General features: G+C 47.9%; 1 protein-coding gene and 1 pseudogene across 20 annotated transcripts in view; both read right to left on the bottom strand.

Moving 5' to 3' along the window:
- The window catches only part of Dock9 (dedicator of cytokinesis 9), a 263,468-nt gene that overhangs the window by 136,231 nt on the left and 107,275 nt on the right, over positions 1-19,962 (bottom strand). For all 20 annotated transcript variants that reach the window (XR_007979207.1, XM_052190600.1, XM_052190607.1 and 17 more), the window contains exon 2: positions 6,530-6,646. Coding sequence is in view for 19 of the 20 variants with exons in the window: in XM_052190600.1 (XP_052046560.1) it covers positions 6,530-6,646 (117 nt within the window). In the remaining variant the exon portion in view is untranslated. The remainder of the gene's footprint in view (positions 1-6,529; positions 6,647-19,962) is intronic.
- Positions 5,236-5,302, bottom strand: LOC127691798 (uncharacterized; annotated as a pseudogene).

Genomic DNA, 19,962 nt, shown 5'->3' with positions numbered 1-19,962 from the left:
AATCTTAGCATCTCAAATAACCATTGAGGTAGAAACTTCTAAGTTCAAAATGCAACTTAGAAGAAAACTTCCCAGCTGCTGTGAGTAGCTTTTGTATAGTTGACACAGGGAAATCATTAGTTACCTTGTCCAGGGACAACAAGAGTCTCATGAGGAACCCCACAGAACCACTGCAGTAGCTGAGACAGAAGAGAGGGCAGCAGTGTCCCCTCTGAGGCACTGTGAAGGGCGTGTGTGCACCTGGGACCCCCAAGACAAACTTCTCGTTTCTAAAGAATGAAGTGGAACCATGATGCATGGTCCCCAGACCCTAACAAGAAGAGTTAAACATACAGCTATTTCCCAGCCTGGTCTAAAACTTAAAAACTCAAGTGGATTATATTTACTTTAAGAACTTATCTGTTGACTGAAATGATACCCTCCAAACACTCTGGCAGCTCTGAGCTACAAGGTCAGTGTTGGAAACTTCTGGGCTGTTTGGGCCACCTGGGGGGACTCAGAGCGTCGTCGAGAGGTGCCTTATGTGGCAATGCCCTGCCCTCACCACCCCAGGACCTGCTGCACTTCTGTCTTCTGAGCTTCCCCATTTTTAAACGAAGTCCAGACCCCAAGGGGATGATGAAGGGGTCTATCTTACACACATCACCTTGAGCCTTACTCCCCACCCCACAAGAAGCTCAAGTTTCCAAGGCAGAGAAACGTGAAGCCAGTCATTTCATTAATCTTCATGTTGTGGAATTTGAGAAGGAACAGAGGGAAGGCTTTGAATGGAGAGCTGGGAAACCCTGGGGAAAGCCCGAACCCTCCACATCCGCAAACAGGCCTTCTAGGACCTCGTTTCCTCAGTGGTTCAGAAATTCCACCGTTCTGTGAACATGGAATTCTAACCCCCTCTCCTTCCGGCTGAGTCCTAGCAACTGATCCGTGAGAAACCAGACAGGAAAAAGAAAAACAATAGATGAACATCGAGTTTGCTTTGACTTTATACTACCCAAGTTACTTTACAAGGACTTAAATAAATACTACTGCCACAGGCACAGGGTTGTGTCATCTTGATTTTTCTAGACCTCTCCACTCACACAAGGCTGGCTATTTACTAATCACTTCAAGATGGCCTTCACTATTTAAAAATACCCTCAGTTCCTGGTGGGAAGTATGCATATCTACTGGGCACATAAATCGTGTTTTAAAGCCTGAAACAAAAGGCCCACCCTTCCCCCAGGGACCCTGAGAACAATGAACTAAAGCAGAGATCCCAGACAAGGGGGCGTAGGCTGTAACCTGAGCCAGCTGCAGGATCGTGACCAAGTATTTGTCTCTTCTGATCCAGGGGCAGAAAGCTGGGAGTGGCCTCTCTCAGACAGAAAAACAGACACCAAGGACAGACAGGGAGTGTGGCTGCTTTCCCAGTGGAAGGGAGGTGGGACGCCAAGCAGACAGACAGCCCTGGGTGGGGTGGCCTTGCCTCAGCCACTGCTGGGACACTGGTCAGAGAGCAGAGGCAAGCTCTTCCCTAGGAGGCAAGGTCTTATGTAGCCTAGGCTGGCCTCCAACCCACTAGGAAGCCAAGGCTAGCCTGGAACTCAAGCTCCTTCTGTCTATACCTCCCAAGGGCTGGGATTATAGGAATGTCTCTCTCTCTCTCACACACACACACACACACACACACACACACACACACACAATCTGTTATAAAGCATTCCTGGCTTGTCATCATTTTGGCTTTATTTATAGAATTATCCCTTCAAACCTCTGCACACTTGATACAGAGGAACACTGCTTCAATGTGCACTGAAAAGGACAACCCCTGCTAGGTGTGCAGTACCTGGGGGAAGAGAGAGACAGGAGCACAAAGCAGGGCCAGGTCACCCAGAAGAGACTGTCCCAGCCCCCACTGCCTTCTCACACAAAAAGCCCTGGCTTGATTTTTTAATTATTAATATGTTCAGCCAGCCCAAAGGAATGCCGCACCCACATCAATGTTTTAAAGTTATCTCCAGTTTCAATCTACTGTCTATTACCAGGATGGCTCCCAATTGCCCCCTCCCGCTTCAGCCCTCATCCCCACCCCAGGCCTGAGATCAACTGCATGGTGTTTTGTGTGTCTACAGCATCTCTCCCTATGACATCTGCTGGAAATGCCATGTAGTTGGACCACTCTGTACATTAGGCATGTTTTGGATACAGTGCAACACTGAAACCGCAGCAGCAGAGGACTCTGGGAACCACTCTGCACCGGGTATGGCGTATTTCCAAGGATCTGGAGGAGGCATTTGTCTCAGAGCACGGGAGTTGTTCATGAGAGGTTCCAGCACCAAGTCAGACTAGAACTCCAACAGTGTGGGGCATTCGCACTCCACATCTCAAAGCTCCGGTACTGGCCATTAACTCCCGTTTTTTGTTCAATTTTGACAATGCCATTCGAAGAGAAACTGACCCAACACACACACATGCGCACATATGCACGCAAACACGCCCGCTCACACACATGCCCCCAAGTGTCCAAGTTTAATTCACCTGTAATTAAGGAAATAAACAAACTTGAGACAAGAAAAGGACCCAAAAAATTCCATTTAGTTTCTGAGGAAAGTTTAAACTCCCAAAGAGGGGCTAGAGAGATAGCTCAGTGATTAAGAACTTATATGCTCTTTGCAGAGTTCAATTCCTAGTACCTCTTAACTGGGAGATTATTAACGACTTGTCACACTAGATCTAGGGACCCAATGCTCTCTTCTGACCTCCTCAGACAAGTACATACACACGTATAAACAATTTACAAAACAATAAAATCAAGTTAAAAACAAAGAAAACCTCCCCCAGGGCTGAGCCAGCTCAGAGGTCCTCTTCCAGCAGAACTCCCATTCAGTCACCAACATTCCTGTCATATAGCTCACAGTCACCTGCAGCTTGGGGGAATCCTACACTTCTAGCCTCCGCTGGCGCCTGCACTCACACGCACAGACACATACACAAACACACTGTATCGAGAATTTAAAAATAATTGTACAACACCAAGAAATCTACACCCACAATAAAAGCCTTCCAGTCACAGCCCTAGAGAGGATGAACCCTATGGTAGGAGAAGTAACTGTGCATTCTTAGGACTCTCTGGGCCTGCTGTCACCTTCCAGTGACAGTCCGGGAATGGGGCAGTGGGGTGGTGTATCTCTCCCTAGCTACTCGAGACCCTGACCCTCAAGTTTCCACCCTTGAGCCCGTCGGTTCACTCAGCAGTGAACAGAGGCAAGAGAGAAGTGAAGATGGCTCCTGAGGTCATCTCCTGTGTTTTAGTATGGAGCTAAGGTCAAGCCCAGGGGCCCTCTCTCCGGCTAGGCCAGCAGCTCCAGCCTGGGTCCCTGGAGCACATCCTGTCCTTCAGTGTCTGTTCCTCCTCTGTCATAAGCACGGTGCTCGCCAAGCAAGCAAGCGCACCAAACCAAGCTCTGGTTGCCTGCAGTGAGAGTTAGTCTTCCTTTTTCCTAGCACAGGGTCTCACGGGATGTGATTTATATGACAACAAGCTCTCGCTTTAAACCTCCTGCTTCTTATGAGCACCCATGGCATTCATTCTCCTCTCCTCGGTTTTCAGTTGTGTGAAATCGGGGATTCTGTTCTGTACGTGCAGCCCTAAGTACCAGGCAAAGCTGAGCCCGCCCTCGGGCTTCAAGCATTAAATACATGCTCTCTCCACTCAGCTGCAGGCCAGCTTCGCGAGACTGTTTTCTTTTCCAAAGGGTAGATGGGAAATGAGATGGGGAACTTCCAGGCCTTTGTAAGTCCTGGCACTCGGCTTCCTCTTCAGGTTACTGGTTTGTACATCATTGTGGGTTGTGTGTAAGCAAAGAGGAAAAGAACTGGCCTGGGGGTTAGGGGGCAGGCGGCCTCAATAGGAATCAGGATGTTACCCGCAGAGAATGGAGCAGCGGCATTTCCCTAGACAATGCTTGTCCTGACTCTGAACACCTCCTAGAACCGCCAGTCCTTTCCATCCTCACTGGTACCTTACATTCTCTTGCACTCTTGGTTACACAGCAACTTTGAGGCCAGTCTGGAATACTTGCGATCATGTCTCAAATAAAACAAACCTATCCCCCAAAACAAGATACAAACGAAGCAAAATGTACCATAAAGACCTTAATATCCCACAACAGATACACCTTGTTTTGGGATGTAAACTAATAACCCACACGGATGACACCCTGACTCTGCACCCACGTTCAGCTAGAAATCTTATAGCCACAACTCTTTTAAAGACTGTGGTATGACTGGTTGTGGTGGCACATTCCTATAAGCGTCTCCTTCCCCACAGTAAATCCTGTGACGTTTGGTTGCTTTCTTCATTCATCTCTGTCTGGACAGACATCATCTTCTTCCTGTGACTCACAGCTATGGGGCATCTCGTATAAGTCATCTTTGTCTCTATGCACTCAGGTTTTTCAGGTACAGCCTCAGCAGTGGAGTAAGCACCCCCTTTCCTTTCCCATATATCCATGGCTTACACCAGACCCCAAATTCTAACTTTTGTGAAATGTGAGTGGGACCCATAAACTGCCTCCCAATACCCTTTTCCGTATTTACTGCCTTTTATGCACTATGACAATATAAAAGTATACCTAAGGTATACCTAAGGCGACTGCGCTTACTGTCTAACCCCTTTCCTCAGCTTGCCATCCTTTTCTGTATGACCAAGTATGTTTACAATGCCTCTGGAAACAGTTATGCTACTACTCTGCCTACCAAAAGGAGACAGGAAGAATGTGTGGCATGGCTAAGCCATTGACTGTACTGTAATTAGACAGCTGATATCATCACTGTGACAGATCAATGAGAAAGCACGGTATAAACGTCTCTCTGATGACAAAGTGGCAGTCTGTACGAGAACAGTGTCCAAGGTCAGCCACAACCCGTCACTGCTGCCAGGATGTGGGCCAAAGCCGACATTCAAACTCCTTCAACTTTGGAACCATTTTCCTACAACAGAAACCAACAGTTGTTCATTCATCCTTGGCAAGAATGGGGATGGTGAGGCCCTTTGTCCCTCAGAATATCACAGAAATGGTTTGGGGCGAGAAAGATGCCACGAATCTCCTCCAAATTGTAATCTTTTGACAAGTCTACACTATTTGAATATCTGGGTCCTTTGTCCCTGGGAAAAAGATGACACGAGACACTGATGTTGGATTGTTTTCTTTCTTAAACAATTTTTTTCATGTATATCGATACAGCTAGCTTTTCATTCTTTTAGCAATAATCACACCTCGGATAAACCTCATTGGCTACGATACTGCCACTGCGCAAAGCTTTTTCATTCTTGATCATTAGACTGGAAAACAAATTTATTACTTAAGACCAAGAAAAACACACATTTCAGGTCTAAGAAGCTTCAGATAACTTGGCTTTCTCTGAGGAAACTGTTGGGAAATGTCCAGAAGAACAGGACTGAGAACCTCTGAGCAGACTGCAGTGGTCCTGGGTCACTGGGGAGATGGTTTACCTTGCTCCTTGATAACCTCAAGGCTTCCTGTCTGTCACATAGCTGCAGGCTGAAAGACCTCAAGCATCAACTCAGATGGCAGTGGAGGCAGGAGCTTCCTGAGTGGTCCTGCTTCCCTCGCTCCAGGGAAAGACACCCAAGTCCTGCTACTGAGATAGATTCACAACACTGCTCCTGCCTCGCTGACCTTTTCTCTAGGAACCTGCAGTTCACGGCTTCTCATGGCAGGGTCCAAAGTTGTCATACTACAGGATGCACGACAAACCTCTGCTGCTCCTCTAGAATACCTGGCTTAAAAAAAATTAGCAAACTAGGCTTGCAGGTATGCCTCAGTGCTAGATCACTTGCCCAGCATCCTGGCTTAATCAAAAATATTGATTCAAAATCTAAAAAAATTTTTAAGACACTTGTACCCTCAAAGTCAACCCAGAATATAATACACACACACACACACACACATACATATATGTATATATGTGTTTACTTTTAACACTAAAAATTAATCCTGCTAAAAATATGAAGTCATAATAAGATATACAATCATACAACTTTTCTTTTAAATGCACTATCTATCATATACATAGGTAAGTGAAGTACCCATCATACATGCAGGTAGGCACACTACCCATCATACATGCAGGTAAGCACACTACCCATCATACATGCAGGTAGGCACACTACCCGTCATACATGCTTGGCAACTGTACTACCCATCATACATGCTAGGTAAGCCTATTGGTCTGCACCCCCAGCCCTCTTTCTACTTTTTATTTAGAGATAGGGTCTCACTACATTGTCCAGGGTGACTTTAAAATCATTCTGTGCCTTAGTTCTTGAACATAGGATCCTCCTACTTCTGTTCCCCAAGTAGCTAGGAATGCCTGTGCCACCAGGACTGGCTCTATTCCTGTCTTTAAAATCATGAATTCACCAACTATTTAATATGGAGAAAAGTGTTTATGATCAAATCTACACCACGATATTTTCCAAGGTTTCTACAATAACATAGATCTGTTGATAGCGGCAGTCACTGACCTGGAAGTCATCGTAAGGGAAGAGGAGCATCTCTCGCAGACAGTCATTCAGGATCTGGGTCTTCTTCTGCACAATGACATTTTCATAGTCAAGTGGCTCGATCAGCTTTGGCTTCGCCTGGAAAACCATGGAAGTCGCAGTCACTGAAATGCTCCCACTGAAATGAAGCCACTGAAAGGCTCCCACCGAAATGTTCCCACTGAAATGCTCCCACTGAAAGGCTCCCACCAAAATGTTCCCACTGAAATGAACCCACTGAAATGGTCCCATTGAAAGGCTCCCACTGAAATGAACCCACTGAAATGTTCCCACTGAAATGTTCCCACTGAAATGGTCCCATTGAAAAGCTCCCACTGAAATGTTCCCAGTGAAATGTTCCCACTGAAATGCTCCCACTGAAATGAACCCACTGAAATGTTCCCACTGAAATGTTCCCACTGAAATGTTCCCACTGAAATGCTCCCACTGAAATGAACCCACTGAAATGTTCCCACTGAAATGTTCCCACTGAAATGGTCCCATTGAAAGGCTCCCACCAAAATGTTTCCACTAAAATGTTCCCACTGAAATGCTCCCACCGAAATGTTCCCACTGAAATGTTCCCACTGAAATGGACCCACTGAAATGGACCCACTGAAATGCTCCCACCGAAATGTTCCCACTGAAATGTTCCCACTGAAATGGACCCACTGAAATGGACCCACTGAAATGCTCCCACTGAAATGCTCCTACCGAAATGCTCTTAGGTTCATGAACCTCTGTTTGTGTGAGACAATCTTACATTGCAACTCCAAGCCAGCCTCAATGCTGCATGTGGCCCTGAACCCTGGACGGCTTCTTAGCAGTTATCATGGCTTACTTGAGGAAAGTACCTTTTTAAGTGAGAGAATTTTACGCATCTAGACTATATTATTTCCCAACTTTCCACTCTTAAAACATAATGAAAGAAAAATGTTTTCAGAGGGAACGGGTTTCACAGTGCCCTGTCTAGCCAGAGTGATGCTTATTCCACTACTGAAGCGACAGAGAGGCCTGCACTCTGGTGGGATTTTCAGCCATTTCTAACATGAAGACAGTGCTGTCCTATGAGCTGGAGTTGCAGACTTTAGAAAGAGAATGGAGGACGAGTGATTAATTCATCTCCCAGGGCTTCCTGACTGTGGGCTCAAGGTGACCAGCTGCTTCATGTTCCTGTCACTATGGTGTCCTCCTCATGCTGCCGTAACCTCAGAATGCCTTACCCTCTATACGCTTGGCCTCTCACAGAACCTGGGTCTGCTGCTGTACAGGACTGTACCCAGCACTCAGGTGTCAATCACACTGAAGGCCAGACAGCGGTAAGAGGAGACAGGAAGCACAGTCGTCAGGGACTGCGGTTGGGTCAGCTGAGTTAATGCACATCAAAAGCAGAGCCTGGTGCGCCACAGCACACACTAAATGTACCTTGTTATTTTAAATACACTGCAGTCGCTGCCTGCACGGCATGTCCCTTCTCCCTTTCAGTGAACGCTTCGCACACACTCTTCTCTACCGATATGCTCACAGCTAATTCCCTCCACTGCCTATAAACGTGTGAAATACCCAGCCAGCGATGGCAGGAACATGCAGAAAGACAGAGAGACAAAGGGCCTAAGAGAGAGAACCATAATAGAGATGACACTGCTATCCAGGGCTGAGCCCAAAGCTGATATAAAGAGACGCTCACATTATCAACTGGACTGAGTACTGATGCAGTTCGTGTCAGGGAGGACTGAGAACGCAAGTGGGTGTGGGTGGGGGAGGGGAGCGGGGTGCTCAGAAAGCCTCTTCTGGTAGAGTAACTCCACCAAGGCAGCAGAGTGCCATTCAGAAGAAGGCAAGTACGTGGTTTGGTGTGTGTCATTTATCCGGGCAGCATGGAGGTAAATACTGCTAGGGTCTGGCAGGCGGACTACCTACAAACGGTTTCCTCATCAAGGATACAAAATATGTATGGTGTCCAAGTAATCTCATAGGAATGGTCTGACTCAAGGGCCACTGGGTCAGAACAGCCGGAAATGTTCCCCATCTCAGGGGACCATGTGAACATAGGCTAGCCATGGACAGGGAAATCATAGCTTTTCTGAGGTACTGAGCAGTTAGCTGCCAATGCAGAAGCATCCCTACTGTGCTCATGGATCTGAGGAGAGTGATGACTCTGTACCCTGCCGCTAACCGACCTTCTGGGCCTTCTGGCCCCCTGCCTCCTACAGCACATGTCTGCTTGGACCGGAGGCCCATATTCATGGAAAGTGGAATTCCAGACGGAAAGGTAATCAAACCAGGAGGTCTTCCCAGTATCAAGGAAATGGGATGCCTCTGGAGCCAGGTGACCTGGAAGGTATTCACCCACAAAGCGGTTCAATTATGGCCCAACACAAGATCTCCAGGGCTAAGGTAAGAACAAGTCTCAAAAACACCAACAGAGTGATTCCACTGTGTTCTTCCCTCCACCAGGAGGACTTCCTGTGGACTTTCTAAACATTTCTTCTGCCTCACTTGCTGAATGTGAACACATGAGATCCTGAATGCCACTTCTTAAAATAGCAGACAGAGGAAGCGGCAACTCCTGACGGGCTCCATCTGAGACATGAGAAGCCCATCATTCCTGCTCATGGAGAATTTAGGACTTCCCTTAATTTCTCTTCATAAGGACAAAACAGCTGAGATGAAGACGCATGAAACCCCAGTCTGTTTTCCAAGACAGATGTCTGCTGGAGATGGGGACAGGGCAGGCTGTGCCTCTGAACCAGGTGCTAACAAGCCTCGAAACCCTCCAGCGCAGTCTGTCCTCCTAGACAGGACTCCTGCTATGGACCGCTACCTCCCATTTCCTGAAGATGTTGGATCTGCAGATTCCTTGTTTCCCTGCCACTAGGGTGAGCACAGAGAACTGGCAGGCTCCCTTCCTGGTGTGCACACACTATTATCAGGGTGTATCCCTACTCTATGCAAATATTTACTTATCCTGCCCACGCACACCGTGCCAGGTCTTTGGGACAGGGAGGTGAGGAAGAGCTCATAGCCAGAAAGACACGAGGTATCTGTGAAGAACTGACTGAGCAACATGGCAGAGACCCAGGATGGGGCTTCTGACCGTACAGAAAACCAGAGCTGGTCCAGGGAGGTTAATCATCTCCCTGAAAGCTAAGGCTTCTGTTTGCTGCATCTCCAGTACCTAGAACTGCACAGTGCAGAACCACCTCGTTCACTGTCAGGGATGAATGAGGTGTCCACAACATGGAATTTCCTGAGGAAGCTTCTGGAATAGAAGAGTCAGCTGGGCTTGAGGGCAGACTCCAGAGTGCATGGCGCATAGGTGCAAATGAATTTGGGCAACCTAAAGCTCAGGAAATTATAGCGGGATGAGGTTAGGACCGCGAGCTCGTGGACCCCAGCCCAGCACCACACAGCCCAGGCAGGGAGCAAGCCTGAGACAACCCAATCCCGGTGCCACATGGCTGAGGCAGGGCATTGCGCTCAGAGACGACCCCAGACACCCAGAGGCCCCTGGTGCTACTGTGAGCAAGTAAATGTTTGAGAAATGGAAGAAAAAAAACCAGAAGGATGTGAGCAATGAACTGGAGACTCCAGGGTAGGGAAGAACAGCCTGATGTGAGTAGCTGGTGATGCCACCTGAGACCATGGTGGGGTCCTCGCCTGTGCTGCCCCTGCGGTCTATGCCTGGATCTCCTGCCCTGCAACAGCAGGGAGCTGGTAATGCTAAAGGCCAGGCAGATGTCCCTGGTCTGGGCTGCCACCTAAGGCCATGTTGATGTCTAAGGGCTGTGCAGAGCTGGACCCACGCCTCTCCTGGGCATCCTGGGAGAGCTGGTCCCCAGATGATGTGAGAACAGGAAAGATGACCCTGCCCCTTGACAGCTATGGTACTTAGGAGAACCAGACCTGCGCCTCACCCAGGAAGCATAGCAGGCCTGGCCCTGGTTTTGGGAGTTTCGGGTGAGCTGACCTTGAGGGTGTGAGTGTGGGAGAGCTAGCCCTGCCACTCCTCAGCCAGGGTGGCATGCACAAGGGAGAGATGCCACCCCCTCAATGGGAGAGCTGGCCCCCGAGGTCATGAGAGAGGGAGAGCTGGAGAGCTGGTCCTGCCCCTCACAGGCTAGAATACTTTGGCAGAGTGGGCCCTGCACCTCATCTGGGCAACACAGCAGAGCTGGCCAGGCTGGCAAGAGCGGAGGTGAGCCAGCCCCGAAGGCAGGAAAGCAGAGAGCTGACTCTGCCCCTTACTGACGGAGGCATAGGTAAGCTAGCTAGGGCAGTGCTGGAGAGCTTGCCCTGGTGGTGTGGGTGTGGGAGAGATGGCTGGCTGACCAGTTCAGCTACCACCCAGGCCCAGACCCAGGGCTGAGCTGGCCCATCACAACCTCAAGTCCATCCATGAACAGCTGGAGTTTGTGAAGGGGCCGGTCCTGCAGATCCAAAGCTGCAGGATCTCCATGACACACAGCAACAACAGGATATCCAAGATGAGTCCAGTGAGGTTCCAGCATTGATAGTGTAGCAAAGCCAGAGGCCTCCAAACAGACCAATGACTCATTGCAATGAACATTTGCAAGTAAAGACGTGTGGACAAATGGGTATACAGTGAGACAGACAACCTGTGTGATACAGTACAGCTTCCACAGTGAATTTTTTTTATTTTTGAGAGATGAGTGAGATTGGGGTGCATGATATGAAATTCTCAAAGAATCAATGAAAAGTTGACAAAACAAAACAAACCTACAAGCTGATAAACATGAACTGCTGGTATCCCAGCCCCAAGCCCCAAGAAGAAACTAAGCAATTCGGCTCCATCAACTTTACAACAGGTTCTCCTTGGGTTTAATGAGTACAAGAAGCAGCCAGGCTGGGTGGGCGGCGCACGCCTTTAATCCCAGCACTTGGGCGGCAGAGGCAGAAGGATTTCTGAGTTCAAGGCCAGCCTGGTCTACAGAGTGAGTTCCAGGACAGCCAGGTCTGCACAGAGAAACCCTGTCTCGAAAAAAACAAAAAAACAACAGAAAAGAAACATCCAGTTGCTCAAAACAGTTGACTGGGGTGGGGGGGGGGAGTGAGGGGCGGGACTGTGTTGCAGGAGACCTGGAGGACATCAGTGCACAGACAGTCCAGGTTGCTTGGAATTGAATGTAAGGGAGAAAATATCCAAGGACTTCCTGAAAAGCCCGAGGCAGACAGTGAAACTGTGAACCAGGGCTTAAGGAACAAGAGAGCCTAACAGTGTGAGCCAGCTTCCTCTGAACTGGTGGGAGGCACTGGAATCCAAAGGAACAGCTCCTCCTGAGGAGTCCTTGCTCCGCTTTGTTCTCAGTCTCCTAAGATGCAGGCCAGGACTGTTCAAACCTGGGATGCTCACCTCGAGTCTACAGCATGTAAGGCAAAGTGAGGCCTAGGAGAAGATGGATTGCAAGAGGCCATGAGCAGGAAAATCACAGCACACACACACACACACACACCTTTCAGCATGGGATACTGACCTCCCATTGCCGAATGAAAGATGTGTTCCTCTTTCCACTGCCCATGGCATTAAGACCAGAAACTGCCAGCATGCCAACACACTCAAGACTGAGGCTGGAGTTTGAGGCTGGCCTGAGCTACACACTGAGACCTTGTCTCAAAACCAACAACCCCCTGAGATCACAATAAACATAGCACAGTCCCATTACCATTCAGTAGCTCAGAGCCTTGTCTAGAGGCATCAGCATGTGTAAGACGGGAAGTTAAAGTAGGGGTGTGTGTGTGTGTGTGTGTGTGTGTGTGTGTGTCTGTATCTGTGTATGTGTATGTGTATGTGTCTGTGTGTGCACACGTGTGCACATGTGCCAGTATCTACAGAGTCCAGATGCCCTGGAACTGGAGTCACAGGTGGTTGGGAACATGGGTGTTGGGGAGCCAACTCAAGTCCTGTGTAGGAGCAGTCTCTCAGTCTCTGGCCCATGTCTCGAGCCCCCTTGAAGTACACTGATGCAAAAAAATTTGGAAACTTTCATAATATATAGCTGTGGTGTTTGGATGAGAATGTCCCCCAAGGACTGAGATGTTTGAATACTTGGTTCCTGTTTGGTGGCGTTTTGAATAGGTTGAGGAAGTTATCTTTGCTTCAGGAAGTATGTCACTGGGGATGGCTTTGAGGTTCCCAGCCTGGAGCCACTCCCCGTGAGCTCTCTCTGCTCTGGCTCACCTCAGGATGTCACCTCCCAGCAGTCAGCCTCAGCTGCCATGTCTCCCTTTACCATCATGGACCAGCACTTAAAGTCCTAGTAACCTTTTTTCTATAAGTTGCCTCAGTGCTAGGACCTCATTACAGCAGTGGAAAAGTGACTACCACAGTGTACCACAAGCTTGTGCAAACATCTGGGCTTGAGGACCATCCATCGTAGCGTTCCTGTTAGAGATGTGTCCGGAAGGAATGGACCATCCTGAGTCCCTCAGAGGGTTCTGCAGCCTGGCTAAGGTTCTCCCCTCAGCTCCCACCAACACTCCAAGCAGGCACTGCTCGTTTTAACGTCTACACTGTGATAAACACAGGAGCTTAGCTAGATGTAGATTTGAAAATTAAAACACAGTCCATGAGGATCTGAAGACTGCAGCCCAGCACACAGAAACACCAAACACTCAGCGGTGCCAGGTGACCTTCCAAGCTGACTAAAGCCGGCAGGGACACACCTGTCCTCTGTGAGTCCAGCTTTCTACTAGAGAACCAAGAACATGTCCAATCCCTCCCTGTAGGGAGCACTTCCAAAAACACTCACATTATAGAACTTATCATGGAATGGTGGTTTTATTGATAAAGTATATCCATATAAGGAACACTGGCCGTTTAAAACCAATATGATAACAGGATAATATGAGGAACAAAAGAGGTTTTAATGATGCTCTTATAAGAAACCACAGCTTCCCAAAATTACTGAGCCAGTCCTTAAATGAACAGAACTGAAGGAAACTGTGTAATTAACATCATCTGGAGAATGGACAGGAAAGATCTGGGCTAATGCTAAAGTCAATACCAATCACCTCAAACCCATGTAAAGGCTCCCACTGACTGCTGTGCTCCCACAACTGGGCTCCCACTGACTGCTGTGCTCCCACAACTGGGCTCCCACTGACTGCTGTGCTCAGTGGAGAGCTGCTGAGAATATTAATGAAGAGAAGAAGACAAGACAGGAAGTTAGGAAACTTACTCCCTGTCCCATGCTCAGGAGTCACGTGAGGAAAGAGTGCTGGGCTTATTCCCTGACAAACAGAGCTTTAGGCACTGCCTTTCTCTGACCCAGCTGGGAAGGAGGGGAAGCCCTGTGTAACCCAGCATCCTCCACTTCTGCCTGTTTTCTATAGGTGAGACGTGCTAGGTGATTCAATAAGAGGTCTAGACTATAGACTCTTTCACACAACCTGTATTTTTTGTCATTAACATCATAGCCTAGAAATTATTAATTCTGAGACAATATGGTCACAAAAAGACTCCTAAAAGCCGGATCTGCTCTGGTTTCCTAACAACCTACCCTAAGTGATCCGGGCTGAAGGTCCGGGATATTCTGGCTCACAACAAGTTCCTGCAGGCTTATAGGCAAAAAGCACAGAGACCAGCTGCAGTAAAGCAGGTATTGTGGGAGCCAGAACTTAAATCCTGGTCCCCAAATACCAAGAGTATTGAAGATGGTGTGTGCCGATTCATCTTAGCAGTCCAGGGGACCTCAAGGCTCAGCCCCAGGCATCCAGCATCCGCATCTGGAAATGCAAGCTCACCCAGACCCCCTGAATCAGCAGCTCTGGGTGGCCCAGAACCGGCTCAGCAAATCCTCCAGATGGTCGTGATGCCACCCAACTTGGCAAGAACTCTACTAGGTCATCTGCTCTGGAGAATTTCGTGTTAGAAAGTGTTTTTCAAGAATCCCTAGCCTACTGGCCTTGCAATCTTAGGAAAGGAAACTTAATTTACATATAAGTGTCCTCTGGGGACAGAGGCATGACTCAACAGCTAATGTGCAACCTGCATACAAGGCCCTGGACCCACATAAAGAAATGACCATTGCAAGTTGTCATCTGACCTCTACATATACGCAGTAGTAAGTGCACATGCACACAGAATTAAATGTGATAAAAATGTATAAATAAATAAATAAATAAATATCCCTATCTACAAAGTGACCATTTCTATTCTTGTTATCATGTGGCTATTAAAGAATTTCAATACATGATGCTAGGCCAGGCATGCCTTTTTTTTTTTCATTTATTTATTATATGTAAGTACGCCGTAGCTGTCTTCAGACACTCCAGAAGAGGGTGTCACTTCTCATTACGGATGGTTTGTGAGCCACCATGTGGTTGCTGGGATTTGAACTCAGGACCTTCGGAAGAGCAGTTGGTGCTCTTAACCACTGAGCCATCTCTCCAGCCCCAGGCATGCCTTTAATCCCAGCACTTGGGAGGCAGAGGCAGGCGGGTTTCTGAGTTTGAGGCCAGCCTGGTCTACAGAGCTAGTTCAGGACAGCCAGGACTATACAGAGAAACCCTATCTCGAAAAAAATCCATAAAAAGAAAGAAAGAAAGAAAGAAAGAAAGAAAGAAAGAAAGAAAGAAAGAAAGAAAGAAAGAAAGAAAGAAAGAAAGAAAGAAAGAAAGAAAGAAAGTGAGAGAGAGAGAGAGAGAGAGAGAGAGAAAGAAAGAGAGAGAGAGAGAAAGAAAGAAAGAAAGAAAGAAAGAAAGAAAGAAAGAAAGAAAGAAAGAAAGAAAGAAAGAAAGAAACAACATGATGCTTTGCACAGAGCAGTGACCCATCACAAGAGATACAAGTGATCCAGGTTAGTTCTCCACCAGAGAAAGGAGCCAATTTAAGCCAGATTAGAATATTACATTAAATGCAGGTTTATTGGGAAGCTGCTCTTGAATGGGCTGGTTCACTGGCTCCAAGGAAGGAGGCCAGGGAAACTGCCATGGGAGGAGGGAGGGAGAGAAGGGCTCATCCAAAGAAGAGAAGGGAAGGAGGGGGGAGAGGGAGAGAGAGGGAGAGGGAGATGGAGAGGGAGAGGGAGAGGGACAGGGAGAGGGAGAGGGAGAGGGAGAGGGAGAGGGAGAGGGAGAGGGAGAGGGAGAGGGAGAGGGAGAGGGAGAGGGAGAGGGAGAGGGAGAGGGAGAGGGAGAAAGAGAGGGAGAGAGAACAAAATGTTTAGATTTTATAAGGAGGAGCCTCTGGGGAAAGGACAGCCCTGCCAGTCCCCTGGCTGGAAAGTTCAAGATTGGGGACAGGGTATGCCAGGTAGGGACTGAGGGCTACCTGGAGAACCAGGAGGCCAGGAGAACCAGGAGGCCAGGAGAACTAGGAGGCCAGGTCTGCTTTGATATGTAAAATATGTCCCTAGTCCTGGGGTCAGAAACCAAACAGCAAGCATCCCATGCAGCCAGCACAGTCAGCCTCAGCTGGCACATCTCCTGCCAGGATACATTCATCCTCCCTCACAGAACCAGCTCAGGGGAGTGAGATGGAAGGTCACACAGATGGTAGGCGACCCTGAGGTGCCCCCCACCCTCACAGAAGCTCGAACCCAACGCCTGCCTCCAGTCTGCACACATGCAGAGATGACAGAAGCACAGGCTGAGCACTGCTGAGCCCACCCTGTGCCCCTGAGGCTTGAGTCTCACTCCGCAGAGAGAAAGCGGAGTGCTTGTCCAACAACACTCACGTCCCAGGTGAATATTAGTAATCTTACTCTGAAGTGCACGCTCAGGTGTGTGGATACACACAGGTGCTATCAGGCACTAGATCTCACTTGCACTCCAGGGAGCACTTAGGTGTGAACTTTGCAAGGAACACCTCAATTTACACTAACATCATTTGTTTTCTTCCTACAGAGTCACAGATACATTGTTACCTCATCCAGAGACTCACCCCCCCTCCACAACACATTCCTATTTGGAGACTAAATGTGTAAATTTATGTAATATTTGATGGTATTCAGTAAGGTGGCTACTAGCTACATGTGACTGATGATTATTTAAAATGTAGCTATTCTGGGGCTTGGCTTGGTCAGAGAAGTGTTCGCCTAGCAACATGAAAAGAAGCATTGCATGGTGTCACATCTATAATAGTGTCACATCTATAATCCCAGTCCCAGGGGATGGAGGCGGGAGGTCCTTAGGGCTTTGCTGGCCCGCCAGCCTGACCGACAGGTAAGCTCCAGCCCAGTGAGTGTCCAGTACACACACAGTGACTGTTGTGAGTTCAGATGAGGTATCGGCAGAGACTAAATGTTAATGTCAGTCTTAATAAAAGAAAGCATAACTACCTTGATATTTTTATAAAGATTAGTAGTATTTTATAATTTTAGCTAAGGTATCAGTGACATCTGTTTCACGCTACCTTACTTTGACTATCAGGAAGTCTAAAGTATGTACTAATTACGTATTATTTCTGTTATTTTTAAGGCTTGGTGTCCCAAAGAAAATGTTTACTTTCTGAAATTCTGTCTTGTCTTTACAATGATACCACAGTAGAGATGGAGTGGTCAAAGCTGGCCCTGTGAGCTAGAGCAGGAGGAGGGAGAGCCTGGGTCAGCTCCTATCTGCACCATTCTGCTCTGGTAACAGTCATCTTCATCCCTGTCTTTCCAGTCTCCACTAAGCACAGAATGGATCAGAATAACTGGAAGCCAACACGAGAAGGTCACTCCTAGTGTTCTCTAACACTAAACATGGCTGTAAATGTCAGCTATGGCTTCTAGAAAGATACAGGTACAGGTGACAAAAAGAGATACCAACACAGAGGGACTCAGGAGAGAGCTTCACTTGGGAGTCTAAGTTTGCTCTTTTGCACCGATGTCCAGTCATAAACATTAACTAGACGACCAGTTTCAACTCAACTAACCAGTGCTAGCCTTGCTGCTGGGGACACCAAACTGAAGCCCCCTGCTTCCTCCAGCTCCTTTTAGCATCACAGCTGGGTGCTGGCATCTGACCTAAGGGATCAAGAGCGTGGCCCTTGAGCAATGACACCACAGCCAAGTTCAAAGCCAGCCTCAGTGTGTCAAGGAGGCCACACTTCAGACTCTCTACAAAGGAGAGTAAGGACAGATCCTGTGGTGGGTCGAACAGGCAATGCCGAGCCCTGGGAGGTGAGGTGCAGCTCCTACCTCCAGGGAACTGTTCTGCCATCGTGCAGTGCAAGTGTGCCTCCTCAGCACAGGGCTGGGGCCCTGGCACTCCTTCCCTGGGGAGGAACTGTCTCCACAGAAATGAGATCTGGACATAGAACTGTGGGAATCGACTTCAATCTAGGAGGCTGACAGGATCCTCATGATCCTGCTGGCCAGAGATACATACACCTGTAAGGAGTGAGAGCCCTCCAAACTTCCTCAGCCTCAGAATGCCTTTCTAGGAATAATTCCGAATTAGTTGTATCAAATTAGAGAATATTTCAAACTTCTAGAAAAACTGAATAACAGCTATAATCCAAGACTTCTTAGTTCTAAAATTACCTTCACAGGCAGTTTGGAGGCTCAAGTGGGGTGTCCAATACCCTCCTATTCACTATCCCAAATTCTGCCTCCCTTCTATGCCTCCCCTGACTCAGTCACTGTCCACGATGAGATGTTACCTCATTATTCTATATATGGTGCCTGTGCTGGCTAGTTTTATGTCAACTTGATGAGCTAGAATCATCTATCTGAGCCTCAATTAAGAAATTCCCCCACAAAATCTGGCTGTAGGGCATCTTCTTAATTAGCAATTATTGCAAAAGGGCGCAGTCCATTGTTGGTAGTGCCACTCCTGGGTAAATCGTCCTGAGTTCTATAAGAAAGCAGGTTGAGCAAGCCACGAGGAGCAAACCAGTAAGCAATACTCCTCCATGGCCTCTGCCTCCAAGTTCCTGCCCTGTGCGAGTTTCTGTCCTGAGTTCCTTTGATGATGTACAGAAGTGTAAGACAAATAAATCCTTTCTTCTCCAACTTGCTTTTGATCATGGTGTTTCATCACAGCAATGGTAATCCTAATCAGGACAGCCCCCGAGCCCGAAACCAAACACTTTTACATAAACTAAGCTTAAAGCTTGAAATTAAATCTCCAGTCCTTAGGACCTTAGTCCTGCATCCACCCTGGGATGTTCTAGAACAGACCTAGAAGGCAACCTACCAGCTGCCTCTCACCAAAGAGATGAAAATCACCAAAACTCGGCAGGGGGTGGGGAAGGGGTGGCCAGAAATTTTGACAAGAATACTTCTTCTGTCTTGTTGGGCTAACAGAAGCCTCTTCCAAAGACTCCAGGTTCCCTGGTGCCCATTCTAGCAACAGGGGTAAACATTCAGGACCATCTTGGCTCACGCAGTGAAGGGGTGGAGCCTAGAATGGAAAGCCAAGTGTCTTCGTGTTCTCAGAGAGCCTCTCATTTCTGTGTACCTTTCTGAGAAGCCCGTCCATGTAATAGCGAGGGAAGAAAGACACTGGAGGCCAACCATGTACTTCAACTATGTACTAGCTCCAGGTGCTTCATACACAACTATCATTCCCTTTATCTATATAATTCAGCCAGACGTTCTGACCTCCAACAACCTCCATCATGTTTTAGGGTGCGTGCGTGTGTGTGTGTGTGTGTGTGTGTGTGTGTGTTAATTTTAGTTTGTGTATATGCACGCACATATATATGCACATGCTGGATGTGTGTGAGGACACCCCTGGGAAAGAAGGTGTCAGATTCCCTAGAGCTACAATGACAAGGATGTAAGTCCTGGGACAGAGCTTCAGTGCTCCGTAACATCAGAAAGCACTCAGCCTTCTCTCCAATTTTCAGGGGTTTTTTTGGTTGTTGTTGTTGTTGTTTTGCTTTTTGTTTTTTGTTTTTTGTTTTTTTTTTTTCAAGACAGGGTTTCTCTGTATAATCCTGGCTGTCCTGAAACTCACTCTGTAGACCCAGGCTGGCCTCGAATTCAGAAATCTGACTGCCTCTGCTTCCCAGAGTGCTGGGATTACAAGGTGTGCACCATCACTGCCCCGCAATTTTCAAGTTTTAATGAAGACTTTTCCCCCTTTCTTATCTACCTTTCCCAATGGGAGTCTTCAGTCTCAGTGTCTGTCTGTCTGTCTGTCTCTCTCTCCCCCCCCCTCTCTCTCTCTCTCTGTGTGTGTGTGTGTGTGTGTGTAAGAGAGAGAAGAGGGAGAGAGGACATGCAGGTACAGAGAGTTCTCAGGAAACCTGACCAGGAGCCAGCTATCTTAGCGCTGCTCTCTGAGATGCAGATCCAGTTACCAAACCCCAGCGTACCAGTTTCCTCACCCATAAGAGGAACACCGATCTTCATTTCCACAAAGCAAGGAACCTAAAAAGCCTGGCATGAGAGAGAGGCAGTGACAGAGGCATGGAAGCCCCTGAGGGACAGACACCATCAGGGCAGTCCCTTTGCTCTTTC

The sequence above is a fragment of the Apodemus sylvaticus genome, chromosome 8 (genome assembly GCF_947179515.1).
Source record: "Apodemus sylvaticus chromosome 8, mApoSyl1.1, whole genome shotgun sequence".
Taxonomy (NCBI): Eukaryota; Metazoa; Chordata; class Mammalia; order Rodentia; family Muridae; genus Apodemus; species Apodemus sylvaticus.
Note: the sequence above shows the minus strand (reverse complement) of the source record. Positions and strands in the feature narration are given on the sequence as shown.